This window comes from Antrostomus carolinensis, unplaced genomic scaffold (genome assembly GCF_000700745.2).
Source record: "Antrostomus carolinensis isolate BGI_N321 unplaced genomic scaffold, ASM70074v2 scaffold18091, whole genome shotgun sequence".
Classification (NCBI taxonomy): Eukaryota; Metazoa; Chordata; class Aves; order Caprimulgiformes; family Caprimulgidae; genus Antrostomus; species Antrostomus carolinensis.
The window spans coordinates 36,644-61,444 of record NW_010294997.1 but is presented as its reverse complement, the minus strand read 5'-3'; the positions used below and the strand labels follow the sequence as shown (position 1 = coordinate 61,444).

The 24,801-nt window shown below is 40.2% G+C and overlaps 1 protein-coding gene across 1 annotated transcript in view; it reads right to left on the bottom strand.

Moving 5' to 3' along the window:
- SHTN1 (shootin 1) overlaps positions 1-24,801 on the bottom strand; it is a 55,794-nt gene that overhangs the window by 1,648 nt on the left and 29,345 nt on the right. The window contains exons 8-15 of the mRNA XM_010177836.1: positions 22,288-22,434; positions 20,816-20,969; positions 18,426-18,531; positions 16,275-16,357; positions 12,351-12,460; positions 11,661-11,714; positions 8,599-8,719; positions 7,501-7,684 (exon numbers count right to left, since the gene is read on the bottom strand). Coding sequence (XP_010176138.1) covers positions 7,501-7,684; positions 8,599-8,719; positions 11,661-11,714; positions 12,351-12,460; positions 16,275-16,357; positions 18,426-18,531; positions 20,816-20,969; positions 22,288-22,434 — 959 coding nt within the window. The remainder of the gene's footprint in view (positions 1-7,500; positions 7,685-8,598; positions 8,720-11,660; positions 11,715-12,350; positions 12,461-16,274; positions 16,358-18,425; positions 18,532-20,815; positions 20,970-22,287; positions 22,435-24,801) is intronic.

Here is a 24,801-nt window from a genome sequence, read left to right as displayed (position 1 = left end):
CTGCCCCCGCCGCGTCTGCCCCAGGTACGGCACCGGGCACAGGCCCAGGGAGGGCAGGCACGCGTGTGGGCTCGGCCCATCTTACGGCAGGGCCTTACTCAGTGGTACCAACACCCTACAGATGTCCACACCGACACAGCTACAACCACCAAAGCAGCCAGGGGCACAACTCCTTCCTGCAGGAAGGTCCCACAGGTGCCAGTGCGTGTGTGGCTCCGCTCTCCCAGGAAGCCCGACTGCAGAGCTGCTGAATGCAACTGCCTCTGCTACTCCAGAGCCCTTTTTCCTTCCCTTTTCCTTATATTTTTTCTCTTTTTTTAAAATTTTTCATGCTTGATGATAAGAACTGGCTTTCCACACTACTAAGATAACATCCCTTGAAGGGAAAAAGTGGAATCAACTGGAGGCTGGAGAAAGAAATTCAGCTCCTAGAGATCCATCTGCTATGAACCGCCCTTTATTGTGACAGTCTTTGTCCTAGAGAACATGACAAAGAAAAAAAGAGGTCACCCCACTCAACAATTAGAGCACTGGGTGGAGAATGCGCTGGCTCCCACCTGATGGGGAGAGAGTAAATGTACAGGTTAAAAACAAATAAATAATCCCAGAAAGAACAGTTGCTGCGCTTTCCATTTCAGAAAGAGTTTACTCAGCTTGCTGCTGAAGCACTGGATAGAGAGAATGAAATTCCATGCTCAAGCTTTAATTACTAGAATTGTCTCTTAACATTAGAACTTCAGTATAAGTTAATTAATGCAGAAATTGGCACGAATAGATACAGTTTCAGACTCATTTGATTATCATCAGAAGCTAGTGATTTCATAAGGAAAATAATGCCTATTTGATGCAAAAGTTGCCAGTCATTCCAGAAAATACAAGGTGAGGTATTTTGAATGTTACAGCAAATTAAACTTTTTAAAGCAGTGTAACCAGAAAAGGGTTATTTTAAAAAGTGCTATGTCTGAAAAGCTGATTGCCCAACACTATAAAAATGGCCAAAGCCATAAATGCCAAGATCATTTTTATTTCACTTTGGAGGTAACTATCTTTCAAATCCCAACAGCTGGACTATTTAATACAATCTGGTGAATCAAAGTATAATTCTTCACTGGGCTCACAGTGGGGAGTCTGCATTAGTGTATGGCAGCATTCCAACAACTGATGCACAGCCAAACGCTCTGAAGTCTGTTTCATTTGTAACAAAAATGGATAAAATGGCAATCATATTTACCACCTTCAAAGGACAGAAAAATGAAAGATGACGATATAAAGTAGTTTAATGGAGAAAAACAGTGATTAAATCAGCGTTTCAAGCATAAAAATAAGAATTACTATTCAGACTTTGTACTAGCGTTCTCTTCTTCCAATCCTTTACGCTGTTGCAGCACCAGCCTGACAGTGCTGCTGTTACAGCTGAGGTGTTGTTAAAAATTATTAACCTGATTTATCAGGTATTCAGAGCTCATTTTCAACACTTTGTCAAGAGCAGAACGCAGGCATAATAAAGTTTCGGTGTAAGAATGAACATAATTTTGGTGCTCCTTTAAAAAAAAAACAAAACAAAACAGGTTTTGCTGCTGCTGCTACAAAGAAAGCTGAGGAAAGCAATTAGTGCAGATATAGTTAGCCACAGTTTTGAACAATAACTAATTTATCCAGCCAAGGTATTTGCATTTAGCTCTATGCAAAGCTCTTTTTTCATTAAGACTGTTAATGTTCTTATCAGTATTCTTGTTATTTGTCCAGCTATATATTTAAGCCAGAAATGGAGAACCTAGTTCTAACTGTACTCATTCATACATAATTGTTCATAAGCCTGCATATGTTTTTCTGACTAAACACATAAAATCTGTACTTTAAAATCCAGATTTAGATGTTAAATGCATTTTAGATTAATTGTATGGCACATGCAAAGTCCCATGCAGTACTGAGAAGGAGTGCTGGTGATACAAGAGTGTCAGAAGCAATATATTCCATTTATAGAGTTACAGAAGCTACAGAAGATGTAAAAATACAGGGTTACGCCTGACATCTGTGAACTAGTACTGCTGTGCCCTTTGTAAATAATTTACAATAGGAGCACAAAAGGACAAACTAAGGATCGGATTGTCAACTGAGACTTGGATTTTCTTTGTTTTCTCTGGTTAATATTATAGCCTTGGTATTATTTAACTCGCTCGGTACTCTATTCATGAAGTTATTGTAATATGTTTCCACTGGAAACGTGAATTTTAGGTAAATATAATGGAAAATTTTAGTGGATGAAGTCCCATCCAATTTCCTAACAATATGTAAGAGCAGAATGCTAAAGGAAACCATTCAAGGAAAACACTGTAGGAAAATCCATGTTTTTTACAGTATATTTAGAAAAAATTGCCAAAAGTCTATTCCAGCAAAGACTAGTTGTGCAAGCACCTAGTAGTGTAATCATGGGAGACTCCATGAAGATACTCTGCCAGGAATCGGAGCTGGTATGGATGAAGTCATTTCTGCTACAAAAGCCAAAACTACCATGGCATCAAATTAGTATATTTTGTCTTTCAGTGAGCTCCCTCACCCAGGACACTGAAACAGCTGCTGTCTCTCTGAAAAACCAAAATTGCTTTCAAAACCAAAATAAATCTCCACCACTGATACTCCTTACTCTCTAAAAGATGAGATTTGAAGCATTAAGCTAATTTGACAGTTGTTCACCACCAGTTGCTTCTTTCTAACTCTTAAAAACCAGACCTGCTTGTCAATGACAGCTTGCTATTTGCCTCGCTACTGCCCACCCTGACCCCAGCATTCCCATTTGCCTGCCAGATTCAAAGAATCACAGAATGTTGGGGATTGGAAGGAACCTCAAAAGATCATCCAGTCCAATCCCCCTGCCAGAGCAGGAACCTAAATGAGATCACACAGGAAGGTGTCCAGGAGGGTTTTGAATGTCTCCAGAGAAGGAGACTCCACAACCTCTCTGGGCAGCCTGTAACTGAGGGCAAACACCACCTCTGCAATAACGCTCCCACTCCCATCACTATGTCCTTTCCAAACTCCTGTACCAGGAGGGTTTGTCAAATAACAGCAACTCTAGGCCAGATTAACCAGCCCATGGTGTCAGCCTGTACAGGAGAGCGGGGCTCAGCTCGGCAGAGTGTCACTGTGGTCTGTCTGTTGCATGCCAGACCACAAGAGTCGAGTCAATCTAATCCTCTGTCAAAAACTTTTATTGAGAATAAAAGCCACAGATGTGTTTATTAAATATTTCAGAATTGTTAACAAGGCAGTAGAATACAACAGACAGGACCAACAGTAACAAATACACCAATTCCAAGTCTTGAAAGTCTTCAATGAACAAAAAATTCCATCACACGACGGTATTTGTCAAAAGGAAATGACAGGGAATACAAACAGTGACACTAGTGAATCAGTCTGTTGGTTCCCTCCTCTGACAGTACCAATACTACCTGTAACACCAGACATCTGCAAAGGAAGTGCAAGAAACCCTCTCCCTTTCAGGAATGCCTCTGCTAAACCTAGCTGAGTAGAAAAGTGGTCAACATAGCAGCGAGCAGAACAGAGCTGCAGACAATCTTTAGCATGGAAATTGTTCCCATTTTTAGGTGCTTCTCTGAAAATGCTTAAAAAGATTGGCAAATTCATATAAATGAAGAATCTTGGAGAGCTTCTACCTGCACTGAGAGTGCGTACAAAAGGTACAGCCTAAGAAAAATGCATGACAGTAGCTTTTAAAACAGTTAAAACTGAGGAGACCTCAAACTTCCAGAACATCCAATTTTTTTCTTAATTTGTTATTCCAACTAAATTGCCCACGTTCAAGCTGCACTGGAAAACCTTTGCAGTTCTGTCTAGCTGAGGCTGAGCTGCTTCCCACAGAGCTGGTAGGTGATTCAGGGGTACTAAGATTACAGCCAGGAGAAGGAGGACAAATCCTTTAATTGTATAAAATCATCAGATTAAGACTAACCCTCTCTGTGGTTCACTGTTAGCAGAGAACTCTGCTGCCCAGAAACAAAATGTTTACAAAGTGCTGAAAAAAAAAACCAAAACCAAAAAACAAAACCCAGGGGCAGAGCCAGACACACCTTTCCCTTCTGTGTCTGCACACCGCAGGGAGTCCTGGGAACTCTCTTTGCTCCCAAGGGAACTAAATTGTCACCTATTTTCTTCCAAGCAATTGTCAGAGAATTACACTCATGCTGGGTTGAACATTTGGGAAGAGATTTGCAGAGGAAGTTACCTGAATACCGAGGTAAGGCCTCAATTTCCCTGTAAGACACGCATTATTGATGTCTTCCCCCTCAGCAAACCTTCACCCATTCCAAATCATCTGCTTAATGGCTTCAGACCCTTCTTCTAACAATGTCCTGCACTGAAATAACACCTCACCTAGGTTTTCTTCTGAACTAATTTCTCTGAGCTATCATAACTTAGTTTGATTACAAGGAAATTTCAGAATCAACCTGTATTTACTGACGTTACAGCCCTTTTCCATAATCCTCCCTTTGGCAACTCACAGTGGCACAGCTGATTGAGCTGGAGCCCAGCGCTTTGTAACACTTAACCACAGGAGTAACCACATCATGAGTCCCACTTCAACCAGAGACTGAAATTCCTTACCCCGTTAGAATTGAGGTTAGATTGCCACTGACTTGGGGGTGGGGGAGATCCAGGATTTTAGGCCATGAGCTGACTTTTGTCTACATATTGTTCACAGATACATTTTCAAGACTGGGTCTTTTTCAAAGCCGTGACCTTCTTTCTCCATGAGAACGGGTGTGCTCAACTGTTACTCAACGCGAATAAAGAATAATGAATAGGGCTGTTAGCATTTATTTACCTCCTCCTTCAGATTACAAACCTCAGTGAATGGATGGTGCAGCAAAGGGAAGCATCTCATGCACAACCACCCTTAAGGTTTTCTATAGGGAGCTGTACGTTAAAATCTAGGTGAAGAAAAAAGAATACACACTGCACTGCAAGAGACACCTGGTAATTATGAGACATGCAATCCTCTACTGTGCTATTAGAGGTTTGCTTGGCTGCTACAAACAGTTGAAGCAGGTCACACCTTTGCCAGATTTCAAGGAATTGCAGATGATGAGACAGCTGCATCCTTTTACCTCAGGTATGAATAAAAAGAAGGACAGCCATAATAAATCTTTTGTGTGCTTTTGGCACTTAGGGTATCTGATCAAAGCAGCACACTGTTTCTTTAGTTAACATGGTCTACTTTGGAAAATAGTGTGGTGCAACAGGAGCAGACATGTAGAGGGAACAGCCTGTGCTTCAGAGCAATGTCCTCATAACATACATTTTTGGGGGGTTATTCACTGAACTAGCTCTCTAGTGGCCCTTGAGCCATGCGTTAAAGATTGGATCACATCTTCTGGTTTAGTTTCACCCATCCAATGAGTCCAGGGATCCAGTTTACGCCCTAAGACCACTCCAGGATACAAATCAAAGCACAGCAAGTGAGGACAATGGGGAGATTTGCTTCAGAAGGGTTCTGCTGATCCACACTAACCTGCTAGTATAAATATACCCAAGGAAGCCCAGAAAAACACCTAATTATAGAGGCGAGTCGTCAGACAAATGAACTTCCTTCTGATGTCTGCTTCAAATGGGCCCTGTTTCAAAACAGCGCTTACACACCTTGGAGTCTGAAGGCTGCTACCTACTAACCTTTGCTGCAAACAGTACCCAGAAGAAAAACAGTAACTGCACTTCAGCATGGTATGAAGCATCTAGGTTATTTCTGCTCCTCCCTGCCAGCCCAGTGGCAGAAGAGTACAAGAGCCCCAGCATCTTCTCTCTTGCTGGAAAACCATCCTCAGCAACGAGCCTTTCCAATTAAGCAGGTTTACACCAGTGACTCGGTGCAAAGAAGCCCTACAGCACTAAGGGATCTGGCCCACCACATTTGTTTTAATGCTTTAAACAGATAAATTAAAGTGAAATGTGTCTTTTAGGATGTCACTGAATAGGCAAGCTGAGAAATAAATTGAGCTTCACATATGCTTTTATAAAACATAACAACTGTGACTGTCAACACAAGATCCTTTTCACTGTCAATTCATCACGCATTCTATGAGACCTTGGGGCCTGCAATTATTTCATTTCTTTTCTTGTAAATGCAATTTCCACTTAGTTTGGTGGAATAAAAGGTAGACAAAAGGTGGCAGGAGTTGCTGTATTTTCTGATTAAGGTTATTTGTTCAAAATTGTAGAAATCCACAAACTACAAACACAGTATTTTTCAGGAACAACCTCACCTTTCAGTCAGGGTAGCAGTTCAAGAAAATGCAATGGCATTATTCATGTCAAATTAACTGTTGAACAAATCTTCATCTTTCTGATTAAATGATAATGAAGATCACCTTTCCTCTAAGGATACTTAAATGAAATAAAAGAGGAAAATACATACAGTTGGAAAAAGCAATCTGCTTTTAAAACTTGGTGTGAATTAAATAAAACTGTAGAGCACAAAAGGAAATTGGGCTCTTTATCCATTAAAAAAATAAATTATGAAAGTACCTGCAGGAGAGTGAAGTAAATATCAGTTCAGAAAAAGAGATGTGAACTGAATTTGTTGTGACTTACTCTTTTGAACTAAGCTATGGAGACTTGCTAGAAATGGTAGTGGTGGTATTTTTTAAACTGATAGAACAGGAAATCAGAGGTTTAATTAGCCATGATTATTTTTTTTTCCGATCTGATTTGTCTCATTTATTTTCTTTTCTTGAAGTGACAAACTGACAAACAACCTGGCAAGGGGACCAAAGCAAGAGCGCAACCTAATTTCAAAGGGAGCTTGGCAGTGTTATAAAACAAACCAATCCTCCATGGGATCTATCTGAAATAAATAACTCTGAAGCAGGTTTAACTCTTCGATGCTGAACTGGCACCTTGGCTCTTCAGTCTGTTGAGACAGAAGATTCCTTTGCCCCTCTGTGCAAACGCAGCACTAACTGGGGGTTTGGGGTGGGGTGTTTTTTTTAAAGAATCTTAATATTGAGATTTCAAGGTAATTCAGAATTTTTACCAACAAACATTTAAGAGCAATAGTTAGCACCTGTTTTGGTCCAATGGAAACTGCCCTGCACATCTGCATACAGATTAATGTGACTTATATGATTCTATTTTTGAAAAAAAATTGCTAGAACTACCTTTTTCAAAAATCAAGAGTTGAGTATATAACTATCTTCCCTCTTCTCTTCAGATATGGAAAAAACCTTAACGTTGCTGTTCCTTGAAAACTCTGAGTTGTTTGTTTTTTTTTTTTGTATAGAAGATTAACTTTTTTTTGAAGAATGTTCATAGATTCTAGAGGAAAAGAGCTTTATTAAAGAGAATTCAATTTCTGCCTCCACGTGAGACTTGTAAATTATTTGAGGAGTCAGTGGTACATTTGTCCTGTTGTTAAATCACTTTCAAAATGCACCAGTTAAACAGATCTAGTACCAAAATATATCTAGAAATCCATATTCTACTTACTGCAATGCAGGCCTGGAGCCCGTGACACCCTGCAGTTGGTTAGACACAGGACCTGAGTCAGGTACTTTGGAACTGAACTCTGTCTCCAGGTCTTTCTTGTTCAACGCTGGTGGTGCAGCACTGGCTCCTGAACCTAGCACAGGCAGAGATTTTGATTCTGATGTGGCCAAGATTCCAGTGGGACCTAAAACCCAAAGAAAGTTTAATGCTTCTGTTATCCAGATGGTCTAGAAACAGCACACAAGCACTGCAGAAGCCAGCTGCAGAAATCAAAACGGAATTCTAAAGAACAGCATCCAGTACATGCAGAGTATCAAAATACCACATTTGCAGCTTCTGTTCTCCCTGCCAAGATTAACCCTTTCTTGTACCACAAGCAGGGCTTGCTATATTGACACAGTCATGCACTCAATCCCCTTGCCTTCTGGGATGGTAAGTCCTGCAGCCCATGCAGCAAAACCAACTCACAACTCCTCAGTGCTCTCCCAGCCTGAAGTGCAGCTGGAGTGAGAGCCAGCCAAACAGCAAAACAGCCTGTTCTCACACTAACGAGTAGTCGGTGAACTGTCCATCTACAAAGTCCAAGCTAAAACCTTACAGTAAAAACCAGTTGCTTCTGCACAGACTATGGCATGGACTTGCACTTGCACAGACTGTGTTTCTAACCAGGCAGAACATCAACAGTTTCTTACAGATGATGACAGTAAAGCATAGCTTAAAAACTGCAGATTGTGCTCTGCAGAAAAAGTTAATTCAAAACATTAGTCCTAAGCCCTAATTTCTCTGGTTACCATTACTTTCCAAAGTATTTTCACAGTAGGCTCAGACTATTAACCGCAGTAACAACATCTGAGCTCCAGGCAGGACAGAGGAACCTGTATAGATATGGTTGTGTGCGAAGAAAATCCTGAGAGAGACATCTCTTGGAGAAAATGGGGATGAAAAGTGACAGGTGCGACGGGGAAGCGAGTCACTGTAGAAGTAAGCAGAGCTCTCTGTAATGGCTGAAATGCCAATGGTCTGGAAGAGAAAGTAAGACTTCAAGAGTCACTTAATGTAGGGAGAGGAAGAGGACCATGAAGGAGTCCAGCCACTTACTGCCACTGTCCTGGTCAGTGGTCACTTTCCGGCGTCGCAGAACTCGTTCCAGCTCTGTTTCACTGCTGTCCGTTTCAAGGGACTTCAAGCTTCGGGAACTAGTGGATTTGTTCAATGTTTCCTACAGCAAGAAATAGACATGAAAAGCTCTCTGAGGACATGCTATGCCTTGCCAAACATCCCATATGCACGTCAGAACCTTTTAAACCACAGAAAAGCAACTGTTGTTCTAGACCAGTGTGGGAAGCTCTCCCTTTAGTAGAACAGAGAGCACCTGGGGCTTGGCTCACCACTCCTCCCTTTCCCTGGATTTTGCAGTGTAGGGATTAACCACACTTACCTACACATCAGACAGCGGATACCAGGCTGAAGAAAGATGCTCTGGATCACTAATGAACAAACTCTGATGTTTGCAGGGAACTGCCAACTTTTTCCATCTCAACATTTAAAGGATCTTAAAAACCTGCTAGAGCGATACCATGCCTGTAATTAACCTCCATTAGCAAAAAGCCAAAGATGTGTATTCTACTGCTCCAGCATGTTTTATATTTTAGCATGGTCCTGTGTTGCTGCATCCTGGTGTAGACATCTATCTGCAGAAGTCAGTATGTACTAGCTGCAACTAGCATGTTATTACATCCTATCATCTAGCTCATTTGCCCTAAACCTGACCCTATGTCCACATACTTCACGGTTTCTCTTAGTCACAGATTTAGATCTCCAGTTGAAACAGGTTTTTATACATACAAAATAGAAATACGTTGCTATTACTGCCTTCTGCCAAGGTTAGTACTTTGTATCAACGAAGCTGCAAGTCCAGCAGCATTTTTCTTAAGGATGAGGGGAAAAAAGGGGAAAAAAAACCCCCAAAAAACAACCAAAACCAAACAAGCTTTAATCAAAGCCTGAAACCTCCCAAAATTTCCCACAGGAATTTTAACATGCACATAGTGCATACTGCATGCATTTCCCAACTGACAATAGTCAGTTACTGGATCAGCACTCACTTCACTGTAAAATTTCTCCAAAATGTTTATAATGGAACTGAAAATTTGGGACCTATGTGCTATTTCATTCTCCCTCCGAGTCTTGATATCTTTAGGAAACCCCAGGAATCCTGTTTATTCAGCCCTGTAAAACATGTCAGACTCATACAGCATTTTTCCAGAGCACAAATAACATATTCTTAACATCTTCTGTTGACAGGCACGCAACTTCTGATCAGAAATAGCAAATGACAAAAGGAAATAGCACTGCAAGTTGCAAAAGCTCTGCTACTTTCAGGATCTCAGCAAAGTAACTCTTAATTCTTCACCCCACACTCAAAAGTTAAAATATTTTATTTGTCAACTATTTGGAATTTAACTGAGCAGGTACATTATTAATGAGTAGTATGCTCCAGATCTGTACAAACACACTCGTACAAAAGCAACCTGAGCAAGCGAGTCACTCAGCCTCCGCAATTTACAAAACATAAATGTGTTTTGTTTGTAACAATTACATGGAGGTCTACATGACATGCATAATTAGCATAGTAATAACAAATGTTTACTCCATCACATCCCACCCCCATGTTTGTTGTCTGACTGTGCATAATGATTGGTCTCAAGAATAGACTGGAATTAGATTTTATGTAGTTTGTCTTATACTACAAATATCCTGAAGGGCTCAAAAGCAACAAGCTAGATACAGACGTACAGCGACTGTAGGTTTCTTTCTGCTCCCTCTGAAGCACATAATCAAGTCTCCCCTGATGTCAGTGATACAGCGTCAAAGAAATAAAACAGTTATTAGAAAAGGAAGGGACCTTCGGCAGGATCGTTGAGTCCAAGCCTCGCTGGTCCAAACAGCACATCGTATCAAACTTCTTGCAGAGTTCCATTTCAAACATAATCTCCGTGTTGTATTTTATTCCTTCTCTATTTACCTCCATGTTTAATTATGTGTCCCTCTAATTAGAGCTCAGCATTAAGGTCTGGGAGCTCTCTTGATCATTTCTTCCCTTCTCCCGTTTTCATGTGACTGGAGAACAATACGTTTAACATGTCATTGGTGCCACACTCATGATTTTAAATCACGACATAGGCCATGGCCACACTCTTTGTCGTACTGTCTTGCATCACCCAACACACCACTGAAGTTATTTTTGTAACAGCTGTTTAGGTGCTATCACAGGTGATTAGAATGATGGTCTTACCTCCTGTGAAGTGGGTGTGAAGCATTTTGCTTCGATATGGGCCGAATTTCAACGTTTTTCACCTTACAAAGACAAAATTTCACCTGATGTGCCAAAGTTGCACTTCAACTTTAAAAGCTTCAGGGTCACAGAAGTCAGGGAGCAAGAACTACAGCTCCTTCTGACTGTTTGATATAATTTTAGCACTTGTGCAAAAGAAACAACCACTTAAATAAGCAATGCAATATACAAGTAAAGGACAGACCAGCAGCAAATAGCACACTGCTCTGAGCAGGACTAAACACGAGTCTAATGTTTTTATTTAGTGACAAAGGGGTATGGGGACAGCTTTTCAGAATCAATTTTTCTACACATATATGTAAGACAGACCAGACACCGCTTGCTCTGTTTAGCCTGTGTCTACACTAACAAGAAATTTGGTGGCTCAGGAGAGAGCAGGAGCTCAGAGCAGTTGATGATGAGAACCCAACCTCTATACATGCAGTTGAGGGGCTTTACTTTGGACTGGATCTATTCACCTGCCTCTTCCTCCCTAAGCAACCCCACTGTGAGTACTTGGAAAGTTTCCAAAGGCTTTCTGGCAGGTGCAGACCTTAACATCCCCTCTAGTGGCAGGAACATACAAATCTTGAGCAGAGTTAACAGGTTTGTTTTCTCCAAAATAAATTCTGTTATCAAGACCAAAACCAATCTTTCAGTTGGACCAAGGTAAAAAGTGTAATTGGGGGATTCACTCCAAAACTGCTCTACAGCTTCAAACCAAAACACTAATGCAGAACTGCCAAATACTCAGCTATTTTGCACAGAAGACCAAGTCAGCTCAATGAGAAATAAAAAATGAAATATAAACTATGACTTTTCTTACCAGAATCCCTTTTAATTCTTTCATTGCACTTTCAGAGGGCTTTGGTGTTTCTGGCTGTAAGCAAACACAATACAGGCATGTTAAAAAAACATGTGAAATGGCCCATGACAGACTTTGTACTTGAAGACAGACGTCACGCGAGGGTCTGTTGGACAGGCATGCAGTTGTGTGGTGTTCCTCTGCTCTGCCTCTCATGGGCACATGGCTAACATTCAATCTATTTGCTTACACAAAGGGAAGAGTCTTAGCTCTTAACACTGTGAATCACAGCCTATACATAAAGATTTTGCTTTTGTGAAGATGGCAAGCAATATTTTATAGTAGCCACATTCAGGTTGCATAAAAGGAAGAAATACTGCTAAATAGAGTCTACTTCTTGATCACCCCCTTCACCCAATTCAGTTAATCTCTCTGTGTTTTTTGTTTCTCAGTACCTGTTGGTTTACAAGATGTTTGCTTTCAGTTCCTTTCTGTGTCAAAGAAACCAGCCTTCTATTTACTTACTGTTGGCTCCACCTCTTTTTCTGTTCTTCAGATATATGCAGCTCTAATTGATTTTATTCAAAACAAGCAAAGCAAATGAGGTGAGGCAAAGGTATTCTGTTGAATGTTCTACAGAAAGTGTGATTTATTTTCAGTGTAAATCACTGTACTTGTACTAATATTATTGCTCTGCTATTTATTCCAAACCTTTGTTTTAGGCCTGCTTGACTGGTTGACTGGTCTCAGATGAACTCCCTTTTTAATTCTATCCATCATTTCTTCAACAGCTTGTCTCTTCAGATCTGTAACTTCTTCACCTGTTCCAAAAAACAAAGAGCATATGACATTCCAGATATGAACTCCAGAGAAATAGTACAAAGAAAAAAATGTGTTAAACAGCCTCCTGAACAGCTTGCTTGCCATATACAGCCAGTTACCATCAGAGTAAATTAGTTTAAATGATGAAGCAGCATTTAGATACACAAGGTACTTAGTCATACTCCATGTGCAGTAGGTCCTCCTGCCTCTATGTGTGATGCATATTGCTCATGTACTATCCAAATCCACCCTTTTTCTCAGTTTTATTAAAAATGTAAATGATAAGCATAAACACATAGGCTTATTTTTCTCCCCAGAAGTGGGCTGTTCACAGGGTCTTTCTTACAAGACCACTGTCTTACTCTTAGTTTTCCTCACCACAAAGAGGCACTTTATTTTACACAGCACGCACCTATATTTGTAGCAGAAACCAGCAACCTCAGCTCTAGTTATCAGGAATTCTAGTTTCTGGACACAGCGCTGTCAGCGACCTCTAGAATCACAGAATGTTGTGAGTTGGAAAGGACCCACAAGGATCATCCAGCCCAACTCCTGTCCCTACACAGGACAATCCCAACATTCACACCATGTGTCTGAGGGCATAGGTTGTCCAAATGCTTCTTGAATGTTGTCAGGCTGGGTGCTATGGCCACCTCCCTGGGGAGCCTGTTCCAGTGTTCCACTACCCTCTGGATGAAGAACCTTTTCCTAATGTCCAACCTAAACCTCCCCTGCCACATCTTCCTGCCATTTCCTCTGCTCCTGGCGTTGGTGGCCAGAGAGAAGAGATCAGCACCTGCCCCTCCTCTTCCCCTTGGGAGGAAGTTCTAGACTGCGATGAGATCTCCTCTCAGTCTCCTCTTCTCCAGGCTGAACAAACCAAGTGACTTCAGCCTCTCCTCATACGGCTTCCCCTCTAAAACTCTTCACCAATTTTGTGGCCTCCTCTGGACACTCTCCAGGAGCTTTAGATCCTTTTTATACTGTGGCACTCAGATCTCTGCTACCAGATAAATTGTCACAAGCTCTTCAAGGATAAAACACCAATCTATACATATTGAGGATCCAGCCATGGACTTCACAAACGCTGAACTGCAGTGCTTGCAGAAGTCAGGACAGAAGCAGGGCCCAGATCCTGAGGAGTGCAAAGCTCTGGGAATTGCAAAAGCTCAGTGCTATAGGCTGAAGCACCAAGGACTGAAGAATATGGCCCCACTTCCACTGTATTTCTTCACTGTGGCTCAGCAAAAATTTCCACAGCAAGGTGATATCGCCCCATGACAAGGCCAATATGCAGCCCCATCACAAGACTACCAAGCGTGCCTCGTATCCCACACAGGTTTAAGAAACTTGGTGGAACAGTGACATCTCAGACTGAACTAAAACTCACATTTAAAGAACACTGCATGGAGCTAAAGGGCAAAACTTAAATATTAAAGGGAACGGTTGTTTTTTCCAAGAGATTCAGTATCAGGAGTGCAAAACAGTCAGATGAAAGACAAAGCTGTGTGATGAACCTACACAATACCTGTTAACTTATCAGCGTTCTAGATAACTTAACAAAAGACACCTAACATGCCATAGCAAAAGGGAAAAAACGAGTACTGAAAGCAAATACCTGGAGAAATGGGGGTGACACTATTCAAAGCTGCAACGTTGTGCTTTATATAACAGGAATTTTAAATAGACCTTCGCTCTCTCTCACTTGTCAGGGTACTATTGATGATTCATAAAAATGCAGTTTCTGTATTGTAAGCCGATTTTATGTCAGGCTTTAATTTCTAAAACAGGCTGTTTCAAATATAAAAGCTTAATTGGTGGTATGGGATAGAAACCACTCATTCTAAGTCCTTAACAAGGGTCAAAACAAGCCTCAAGTTGGATATAATAACTAGATCAAGAAAGAACTTTCTCTCTTTTTTATTTTTATTTTGAGAATAGCTCAACTATTAAGAGAAGAAGCAGTTTATATGTGATTGAAGAAAGGTCAGAACTGTTAAAGTTTGCTAATAAATAATGAAAGAATGGGGTGTAGAGAACTTATAGTGAATTTCATAGTATTTCCTGCAATCACTGTTTGTAACAGCCTCAAAAGGTGTAATCAAAACACGTAGGATGCTTCAAGGTAAGGAAACTTGATAAATGAAGGCAACATCACTGAACTTTTACTGAAAGGTAAGACTGACTCTTCACCAGAGATCTCAGGACAAGGTCACTTCTCTAATTATTTTACCCAGATCAATAACCTAATTTCTCTCAGACTAGTAACCAGTTCCCAAAGATTCCTCTAGGGATCTGTCCAACTCACCCCATTCCTCAGTTCCTCACCTGAAAAATGGGAGGGATAATACTTCTTTTCCCCCACTTTCTGCCTGTTGGTGCCATCCAACAAGCCAGCCATGCTTACATACCATTACAGTCTGCTAACAGCGATTTTTTTCTTTAACAGTTATATCCTATACCTGTAATTTCAGCCAGGTTCCCTTCTTTGTTTAAGTGGCAGCAAATGAGTTATGCAATTCACTACAAACTCCTGCTGTTTCAGAAGGAAGAGAGAAACAGGGAGAAAAACCTTGGTTATTCCCCTGCCAATGCTTGTCTAACTAGCTCTGACTCTTCAGGCGCTCACAATCATTTGTAAATCTGTACTTAACTCCTGCTCTCAACCTACTAAGTTTCCAGCTTCCATTAACAACAATAAAATGCAATTTCAGCTGTTACTCTGCATGCAGAGCCACCTTAGTGCAAGACTCTGTTTTGTTTTAGGTTTTCAGTATTATTAAAGGATTAGCATTACAGTCAACTCTGAGTGGTAATTTCATAAGATATGAATTGAGGGATGAAAACTGAAGCATTTAACAAACTAGCTCTGTGGAGAGGGTCTGGACAGAAGAAATCACAAATAAGACACCATTTAGAAGTTGGAAATTTCCTTATATTATCCCTGTATACAACCTGCTCTCTGCTTAATGCTTGTTGGGTTTGTTCTGCTTCTTCCAAATAACCTGTAAAAGCGCAAACCCCTGGACATCCTGCAGCTGCAGCTACATGATATAGTGTGTCCAGTGTAAAGACACAGGTTGAGCCTCTCAGTGTTGCCATAGTGTAACTACTACAGGTAGTACCAAACTGCCAGGGTGCAACTCAACAAGATGCATGCAATCAGTGTAACCTAAACTGAACCATTCTGTTCTCCCCATCTCACATATCACATCACCATACCCAGCTAAGTGCTTGCCCTGTCAGGTCCTTCTGTGAGCCTATAACAAACCTGAACACCCTCTCCCCAAGGGAAAAAAAAGGAAAGATAAAATTTTCTTACTCATTACTGAATGAAATCAGCTCAGTAACTCATGTGATAAGCATGAGAGCCACAAGTAGGAAAGTAAGATCTTTTTTTTAGTTACTGCAAGTGCCAGGTCTTCCCTTAAGGTTTTTGATCTGCAACCTCAAAGACTGTTCGTACTGAAATCCATTGTGAAAAAATAAATTGGATGCTGATCACCAGCTCAGTTGTGAGGGCACAGACAGCTACAAGGGCTATGCAAATTCACTGGGGATCTCAAGGAAGCTTGCAATACCAAAGCTACAACGCCAAAGATACCACTTCTTATCTCAGAGCATGTATGACTGAGCTGTAATCACACTTCTGGACTGCAAGGTAGATTAATATGCTGGGACACGGATAGCAGTTGTTAATGTTGAAAACTATAAGCATTTTCATGACTGACTGTACTCCCTGTTCATCTTCACTAGCTTTATCTGCAGTAACTAGTGAATAGTCCGCATGACTTGAGAAAGGATGAGCCATACCTGACTCCTGCTGAGGAGGTTTCTCCTTCTTGCTCACGTTGGTGTTGGAGTGAGATCTCTTGCGAATCATTGACATGAGAGACCTTCGGGGAAAATGAAATTGCAGATTGTCATTCTGTCCTGTGTTACACACTGTTAAAATGAACTCGATCATGACACACAAACAGCTTGCTTATACCTGATTATACAGCTACTCACAAAAGACTCATTTAACAGTTCTTGAATGCAGATCTAGCTACTGAATTACCCCCCACAATGCCTCCCATCAAAATGCACCAGAGAAATTTATTTCTTTTTAACAGACATTAGGTACAAATCAAAACACTCCAATATTTGAATATTAAAAGACAGCGTCTCATTGTGACATATGACAAATTGAAGCTGCTCCGGCATAATAAAAGGAAAGAAGAACTGTAGATAGTGAAGTATTATTCTCCAGAGGACACTTAAATATGGTGATCAGTATCTCCTCACCAACTCCAAGTCTGTAATCTTCTAACAGTGTCAAATAATTATCCTTTCACTATAGTCAAAACGTAAAAGTCCAGGCAAATAAATGATTCATCTTAAAGCCCAAGTATAAGCTCCTACGCAGATCTGATATGTCAGTGGGGCCTATAGAATCACAGAATCATAGAACGGTTTGGGGTGGAAGGGACCTTAAAGATCACCCAGTTCCAACCCCCCTGCCATCAGCAGGGACACCTTCCACTAGACCAGGTTGCTCAAAGCCTCATCCAACCTGGCCTTCAAGACTTCCAGGGAGGAGCAGCCACAGCTTCTCTGGGCAACCTGTTCCAGTGTCTGACCACCCTCACAGTGAAGAATTTCTTCCTAATATCTAATCTAAACCTCCCCTCTTTCAGTTTAAACCCATTTCCCCTTGTTTTGTCATTAAGCGCCCTTATGGAAAGTCCTTCCCCAGCTTTCTTGGGGGAACTGCCAAGAAAGCTGGGGAACTTATTCTATCACTCCCTACTGAACATTGCTCCTCACAGAGTGGAGTGACCTCCCTGACATAAAGAGTCAAAACTCTGTCCCAGAAAAATGCAGCATCCAGTGCCGAGGTTCTGAAACCACCTCTATGCACATAAACTCCACAGTGCCTGAACGAAATACTCTGATTTAGCTTCTACAGGGCTTAAAATTAATAGTGTTATCTATTCCAAATAATAAAGGCCACAAACTTAAACAAAACAAAAAAAGCCCCACAATACGCCCACACAGTTAATTCATGCTATGCATTAGTGAGAAAGAAGCAAGTAAGCCACATGAGTTAACAGACATCCAAGGAGCAAAAGATCAAACACATTTGTTCAGAAAACGTTTCATTTAGACATCTAAAAACAAAGCAAGATGCACAAAGGGATGAATTCTCCCCAGTAATCATCTCTATTCATATATTTAACATTACATACTCAGGTATGTAATTTCTGTTACAGAAGGTTAGAAAGTGTCATCGAAGTCCATTTATTTTTAAAACAAATCAGCCAATATGAAGATTAGCTGAGTTCTTAAAATTAACCATGCACGCTTTAGAGCTTAGTTAATTAATATGGGTCTAGTACCTGCTACATCACATATTGATCAGCCTCTTTTATTGGTCCTTTTCAAAAATCAGGCTTAATTTTTATAATTTTACCCAAAACTGCTTGATGATGGGGTGGTGATTTTCTGGGGTTTTTTTCTTTTTAACTTATGAAAGCAATTGTGGGCACTAAATGGAGTCTGTATTTTCAACATAAGTATCCAACAGGAAGGGACACATAGTAATCCAACACATCCTTTGGTTCAAAGGGGTTTTTTCAGCAGTAGATTCAGACAAGCACTTCACAAATCTATAATTACAGCTATCAGGTGAACAGAAAAAAATAATCTCCTAAATTTTGAGGAGACAGGTATCCCTCCTCCTCCAAAGTCATGGAGTAGACAATTTGTTAGGCTTGGCAAGGCAGACACTGTTCAGAACTGGTTAGGGTGTTAGTGTGCTGGCAGGTGGGGCAGAGAGCATGTCCTGCTGGTAAAGAACCCAAGACAGATGGAGAAAGCCTTTTTTCTTCAAAGACACTTTTCCTGCTTGGATGCAAGCTCATGTAATGTATTCTGCTCCAGCAAAGCATGAATGCTGTGACCCTTGATTTAAGTACTTACCGTATAGGGTTCGGAGGAGGGGGAGGAGGAAGAGGAGGAGGGGGTGGTGGTGGAGGAGGTGGTGCAGGATTTTCAGACTGCTGTACTTGTTTTTGAAGTTCATCAACTGCACAAGAGCAATAAAGCAAACTAGAGTGAGTTCTTGGTTTCTCACATCTGCTCTAAAAACTGACTCTGATGCTTTAAGAAAAAAAGCTACTAATTAACTAAAAAAAAAACAAACAAGAGGACTAAACCAGGCAATTGCTACAAAGTCCTAGTTTTGGCAACATTTTCTACCAAGAATGATGTCCTAGATGCACAGGATTCTCAGTAAAGCAGTTACCTGCAATCTGAGTTACTTTTGAAACTAATATGACACTCTCCTTCCTACAGGATTCTCCATATAAAATGACAGAGCAGGGAAAAGTTGATCACATTTCTGCTATGGTCTATTTGAGGTTGTATTTGAGAATGAACTAACAAGAGATGAGAAAAATGAACACTTTCAGTTTCCAGTCATATCTCTGTGTCTTGCTGACAGGCTTTGGTGTGGTTTTTCCCCACAAAAATAGCCAAAACTAGTCAGTTGGTGGAATGGATTCTTCCTCTCCTGTTTTTGTGTCAGATCTAAAATCTGGAAATCACTTTTCTTCACTTGAAACGTTACCAAATGCAATTAAATAGGGAAAGGCAGAAACAGGGGGGGGGGTGGGGGGGGAGGGCTTAAATTTCTTTTAATTACAAAAATTCTTAGCAATTGTTTCTGAATACAGTAGGAATCATGGCAGAAGTACAGAATATTATTTCCAAAGTGGATATGGCTCTTTGTTCTCATAATGACACATTCAAATTCAAATCACAATCTTTAACATTGACTTTTAAATTTAAAAAGGAAAAAAAAAATAAACTGAGTCACTTTAAATTCCAGGTACGATCTTTATGCTGATAAATTCCTTTCGAAGGACAAACAAGCCTGAAAGGCAAGAATCTAACCTGTGAAGGTTAGATCTTTTCCAAGGCAGCTGAGAAGAAGTCATATGCTGCCTAGGTATATTTTTAAGGCTAGGTAATATAAAACTAACACAAAGCAGTTCTTCCAAGCAAGGACTGCTAACAAGCTTGAGGATAATCCTGCTCTTAAGGATACGTTTTAGAAAAGCATGGCTATAAGTGGAGTCCTGACTAAGGATAGGGACTTTGGCCTCCTCTGACATGGGCTCAAATGCTTTCCTGACCAGGTATCACACTTAAAACAAGCACCTGCTTAGGCCTTGAGCTGAACAAGGACTGAAAGCAAAGGCACGTGCAAATACTTCACCAGCCAAAGTCCCATATGCCCTATAGCAAGGCCACACACACCAGAGACTCTTTCTAAAATTAATTTTAAATAAAGAGTATTGGGTCAGAAATGTCCCCATTCAACAGACAGGATGCTGCAGTCAAGCCAGGCACCATCCTGACAGCAGTAACTGTATGAACACCTGCATTGCTCCATCCTAAGGATTCTGTGAAGCCTCCCTGTCTGTATTCTTCAGGCATTAGTTCAACTCTTAGAAAGACACACACACAAGCTAGCAAGACTGTTTCCTTCCTTTCAGTCACTTGATGTGAAACAAAATATTTGACTGTAAGTACAGAGATTTAGATGCATAATTCTCATGGATATGAGACTGAAAAGCCCACTGGATTTGTTTGGCTAACTCCCTTTGTAGGGCTCTGAAAGAATTATTTAAATTTTTTTTTTCTTTTTTAAGCGCCTTCTTTTTTTCCTTCTTAAAAAACAAACAAACAAACAAACAAAACAAAAATAAAAAAACAACCCCCAGACCCTCTTATATCAGCAGAAACCGTTTTTTCATATGTCAATATGAAGGGCTAAATTGTGTTTTTATTTTCACTGGTATCTTCTATTGCAAGACTATTAAACAGTTGGGTAGCTTGATAATTATGGGATTTTTTTGTATAATTCCTACAATGAAGACTCAGTCTGATAAATCATTGTGTATCTTTGGAAAGAAAAAAAAAGAGGAAAGTTATCCTATTTTGTTTATTGTTAAAACTAGGTAAGGAGATACATTTTAACTGAATACAAGGGACTGTGTCTTTCACACAGAAACACCTTCAGACGCATATATTCAGTTATAAAACTCAGGCCAATCTAACAAGAGCATTTTTATACCTTACAGAAGTTTTACAAGATTATTCTTTCACCCACATTCTGAACATGACTGTTCTACGGTTGAAGGCAGTTGCTGAACTTTGCCATGTGAAGCACAGGTCTGGCTCTCAGCTACGCAACAGCTGCTGCTTCTTGGATCTCCAATGTAATGTGCGTAATTCTATCAGACATGCACCACACACACCCCCACAATTGTATCTCTAAAACGAAAGTTATTACATTATTTTACCTGAATGCTTTAGGTCTCTAGCTTTTTCTTCTGAGTTCTGACATTTAAGCTCTAGTTCCTTTTTATCTTCTTCCAAAAGTTCTAGTTGCTGTTTAAGACGACTAATCTCCTTATGCAGTGCTTGATTCTCTAGCTGCTCTTCCAATTCTTTGATCTGCGGTTGGCAAACAATAGCATTCACTACAATAAAAGGTATTTTCTGTCCTTCCTTTTGACAAAGAACCCATTAGGTACAGTTATTCCTGAAAATATGATGTTATAGTATAGGAGTGAACTACAACTCCCAGAAAGAGGACAAATTTTGAATGAGAGCTGGGCAGATTTTTCTGAGAGATCAAAATTTTCTATGATCCTATCTTGTTTTATCTCTTCTTTAGAATATGTCTTTAGCTCCAAAGTACTTAAGCCATAAGATGTTCCCTTTTTCTTATTACAGAGTTTTTATCACATATTTAATTTCAAATTTTAATTTAATTTCCAATGTTTCTTCATTTGAAGCAGAACATTGACATTTTTGTTCTATTACTGATCCCTTCCACTGACAGGTTGGTTATTTAAACTCCCTTCCCTCAACTCATGCAGATGCCAGTGGGTGAATTAGGGAACATCAGGTTTAGAGGCAACATTCAGGTGCAGAGAGGCAATCATTTCCCAACTCCCTAAATATTTTGCTCTAGACTTCAAGGACCAAAGATGCACAGGTTTTCTATGAACTAGCAATTATTCTTGTAAAACACTCATTCAAAAGTATGTGAGATTACATCTAGTCTTAGTATTGCTGTGTTGATGACAGCACAGGAACTGTGTACCTCTTCCTAGCACTACTCTACAAGAGTTTTAAGAAGAGGCCTCACAAATAAGGAAAAACTGGTTTTCAGGCTTTCAAATGAATCAGTGGTGATTTCTCACCATTAGAGATTGATCTAGTCCAGTTTCAAAGAATATATTTGTTTAGATCCTAGCACTTCAGATCCTATCACGCCACCTTGCAGCATTCACCTAACATTTCCCTGCTCCAGTATGTCTGGTTCTTCCCCATGCATTTCTTTAGCAAGCGACCACACTACTAATGTGAACTACCTACCTCTCATCTCCTGGAATTCTTAGCTTATCCCCTCAAAATACCTTTTATATTACTCAATGGCCAAAATATTCTCTTGTCACCTCTTCCTCACTTAATGGAATTTCATGTAATGCTTGTAATTAAGCCTGCGCTTTACTGGCATCAGGAATAAAATACTTAACTATACTAGAGCCTTCAGGTTGAAAAATCTTCAGGTTTTGTACTCATGTCTTACCAATCAACCAGAAGAAGGGAATCACAATCTTCTCTGAAGTTTAGTTTTTAGATTGTAAACTCTTCTAGGGGACAAGATCTCAAATAATTCTGAATATAACAAATAAGTGACACTCCTTAAATTCAAGAGGCTTTCAAAGACTTCCACATAAGATGAAAAGTAATCCTGTTTTACCTTTTGTTGGTGTTGAAGCCTCTCTTCTTCTAATGTATGGGTTAGCTTAGCATTGTCATCCAAAGCCTTCAAAAGCTGTTGATCAGGAGCAGAATTTTGCAGAAGCAACTGACTCTGCCTTTTCATCTTGTTTTGCTCAATAAACATCTGCCAAAACAAAACCCAGCCCCCAACAAAAACAATAGTTAAGCTCAGCCTGATGCTGTCCTGGGCAACTGGAAAGAAAATGGAAAAAATTAACGTTGTGTTAATATGATAGATGTAGAGGGGAAGAAGGTGAGATGGAAGGGGAAAGGAAGTTTGAGAACAAAATTTGCAAGAACTAAGCTCACTTTGAAAGGAACCAGGTGTTTGCTGAGAGAACTACCCACTGCTACACCTCAATTACCCACATGTTGGCAGCATTCAGAATTTCAACGCATCTCTGAATTTTGTTTCCTGGAAATAGAAACAATCTGATCCCTGTTCTCGGAGCTCTGGAAAGAGTAAAAGAACTCTGGGTGGGGATAAAAAACATGTATTAATTCACAAGCTATCTCCTCAAACACATCTGCAAGCCTTGGCATAAAGCCCACTTATTTGAAGGTTACCTGGATATGTGAATGATGGAGTGTCTTTGGGAAATGAATTTCAGTCCATGCTTGTGTAATTGGTGTATGCACTTGCCCCAGAAAAAGGCATTTCAGGGCAATTTCAGCCTTTTACTTCTGATGTTTGTGTTTTTTCCTCTTCCTCAGTCCTACTTCTGCTGCAGGGAATGGATACATCGAGGGGGATGGAAATAATCAAATGGTCTAGAGACATGACATTGGTAAAAATATCTCACACTTCTGTAGGCTTCACCTAAGAGGTGCAGAGGCTGTGAGCACGTGCAGTTACCATAAGAGAGATCTGCTCCTTCCAGACTGTTAAGGAACTCAGTAAAAAAAAAAAAAAAGATTGCTTCCTGACAAAAAAAATTCCTAGTGACTTTATTCTGCATCTTGACATCTCTTTCAGGTAGAGGGTTGCCCCACAGGCAACAAGGTTTCCACTCTTGACAAACTCAGCTGTGCCTATTCTTACAGCAGAAATAGCGACTGGGTCACACTGAGGTTTCAGATGAGTGTGTGCAGGTCAGCAAAGCATGGCACTTCTGGCAGAACAGAGAACAGCCTGAGAATACAGACACTCCCTCAGACTGTAAAAACACTGTTGTATAGCACAGAAAAACCAAGAAGATATTTTAAGAATAAAGTATTAAAAATGTAAAAGGTTCATGAGATCTTTTCAGGTTCCCATACTACTTCTTCACAAAACAAAATTACAAATACCACACATGGTTTCTTCTTCTCCAGTGCTTCTCTAATGCTGCAAGATTTATTTATCTTTTTAATATAATTGAATTTTAGAGAAACAGCAGCTGATGCAGATTTGTGGCAAGCATTCCACCCAGCACCTTCCGTGAACACTTCAACTGAATCTTCTTTGGAAGCAGCTCTCTCTCTAGCTGTACATACAGCCCAAGAAGCCTGCTGACCATGCTGAACTTTTAACTCACAACACAGTCTGCTTGACCCTGCGTGCCAAGAAGTGTCAATTGATGCGGCCTTAATACTAATCAAACCTACAATGAACACTTCATTGGGCAAAAATGTGCCATGGGGGTAGGCAAAAAAGGACTGGAAGTATTCGATGAAGAGGAAACGATGAATACAGGCTCTAGTACTACACTTTGTCATAAAACAAAACAAAAAAAAGATTTACAATACACAGGCCTCTGTGGTGTAGTGCAAATGTGCACTGGACATCAGCTCCCTGTCCCAAAATTCTGCCAGTCAAACCAATTATACTTGCATTACCTTATACTGGTAGGGCTGTGGCAAAAAAAAACAACAAAAAAACAATTCAAAGGCAAGAGAAGTTCAAAATCAAAAATACTCACCCCAACCAGTAAAGGTTTGCCTTTGTATCACAACTCATCTATTTGATTAATATATTACCTTCTCAAAAGAAACAGCATCTTTGAAATGCCGTACTTTAGAAAGGCCTTCAAATGACTGCTCAAGAACTCAATACTGTCTTGAAGCCTCCTGCTTTTCTGTTAAGTCAGTCAAAAATTATTTAACCCTGAGAGAAACATCTCTCTCAAAGCCACCTTTAGCAAACATGGTAGTTTACCTACTGTGAACTTTCAAAGCAAAGTGAAAACTTGGGTTTCATTTTTTTCGAATCTGAAAAATTGTTTGAGGTGATAATTCCAGATGTTTTTTCCCTGAGTTTCTGCCACTAAAACCAACAGAACAGAGTTGTTCCAGCCTGAGGGAGCAGAAAGCTGCCAAAACAAGAAGAAATCAAGTAGAGAACTTGATTTCTTCAACTTGAGCAGATACTTCACCAAATGCAGAAAATTCATATTCACTTTGTTTCATGCTCCTCTGCAACAAAATGAAAAAAAAAGCTCTTGAAAAACAGGGTGAAAATCTTTTCATTCAGAAGTTTTCACATCAAGTCCTACATTTTCAATTACCTTTA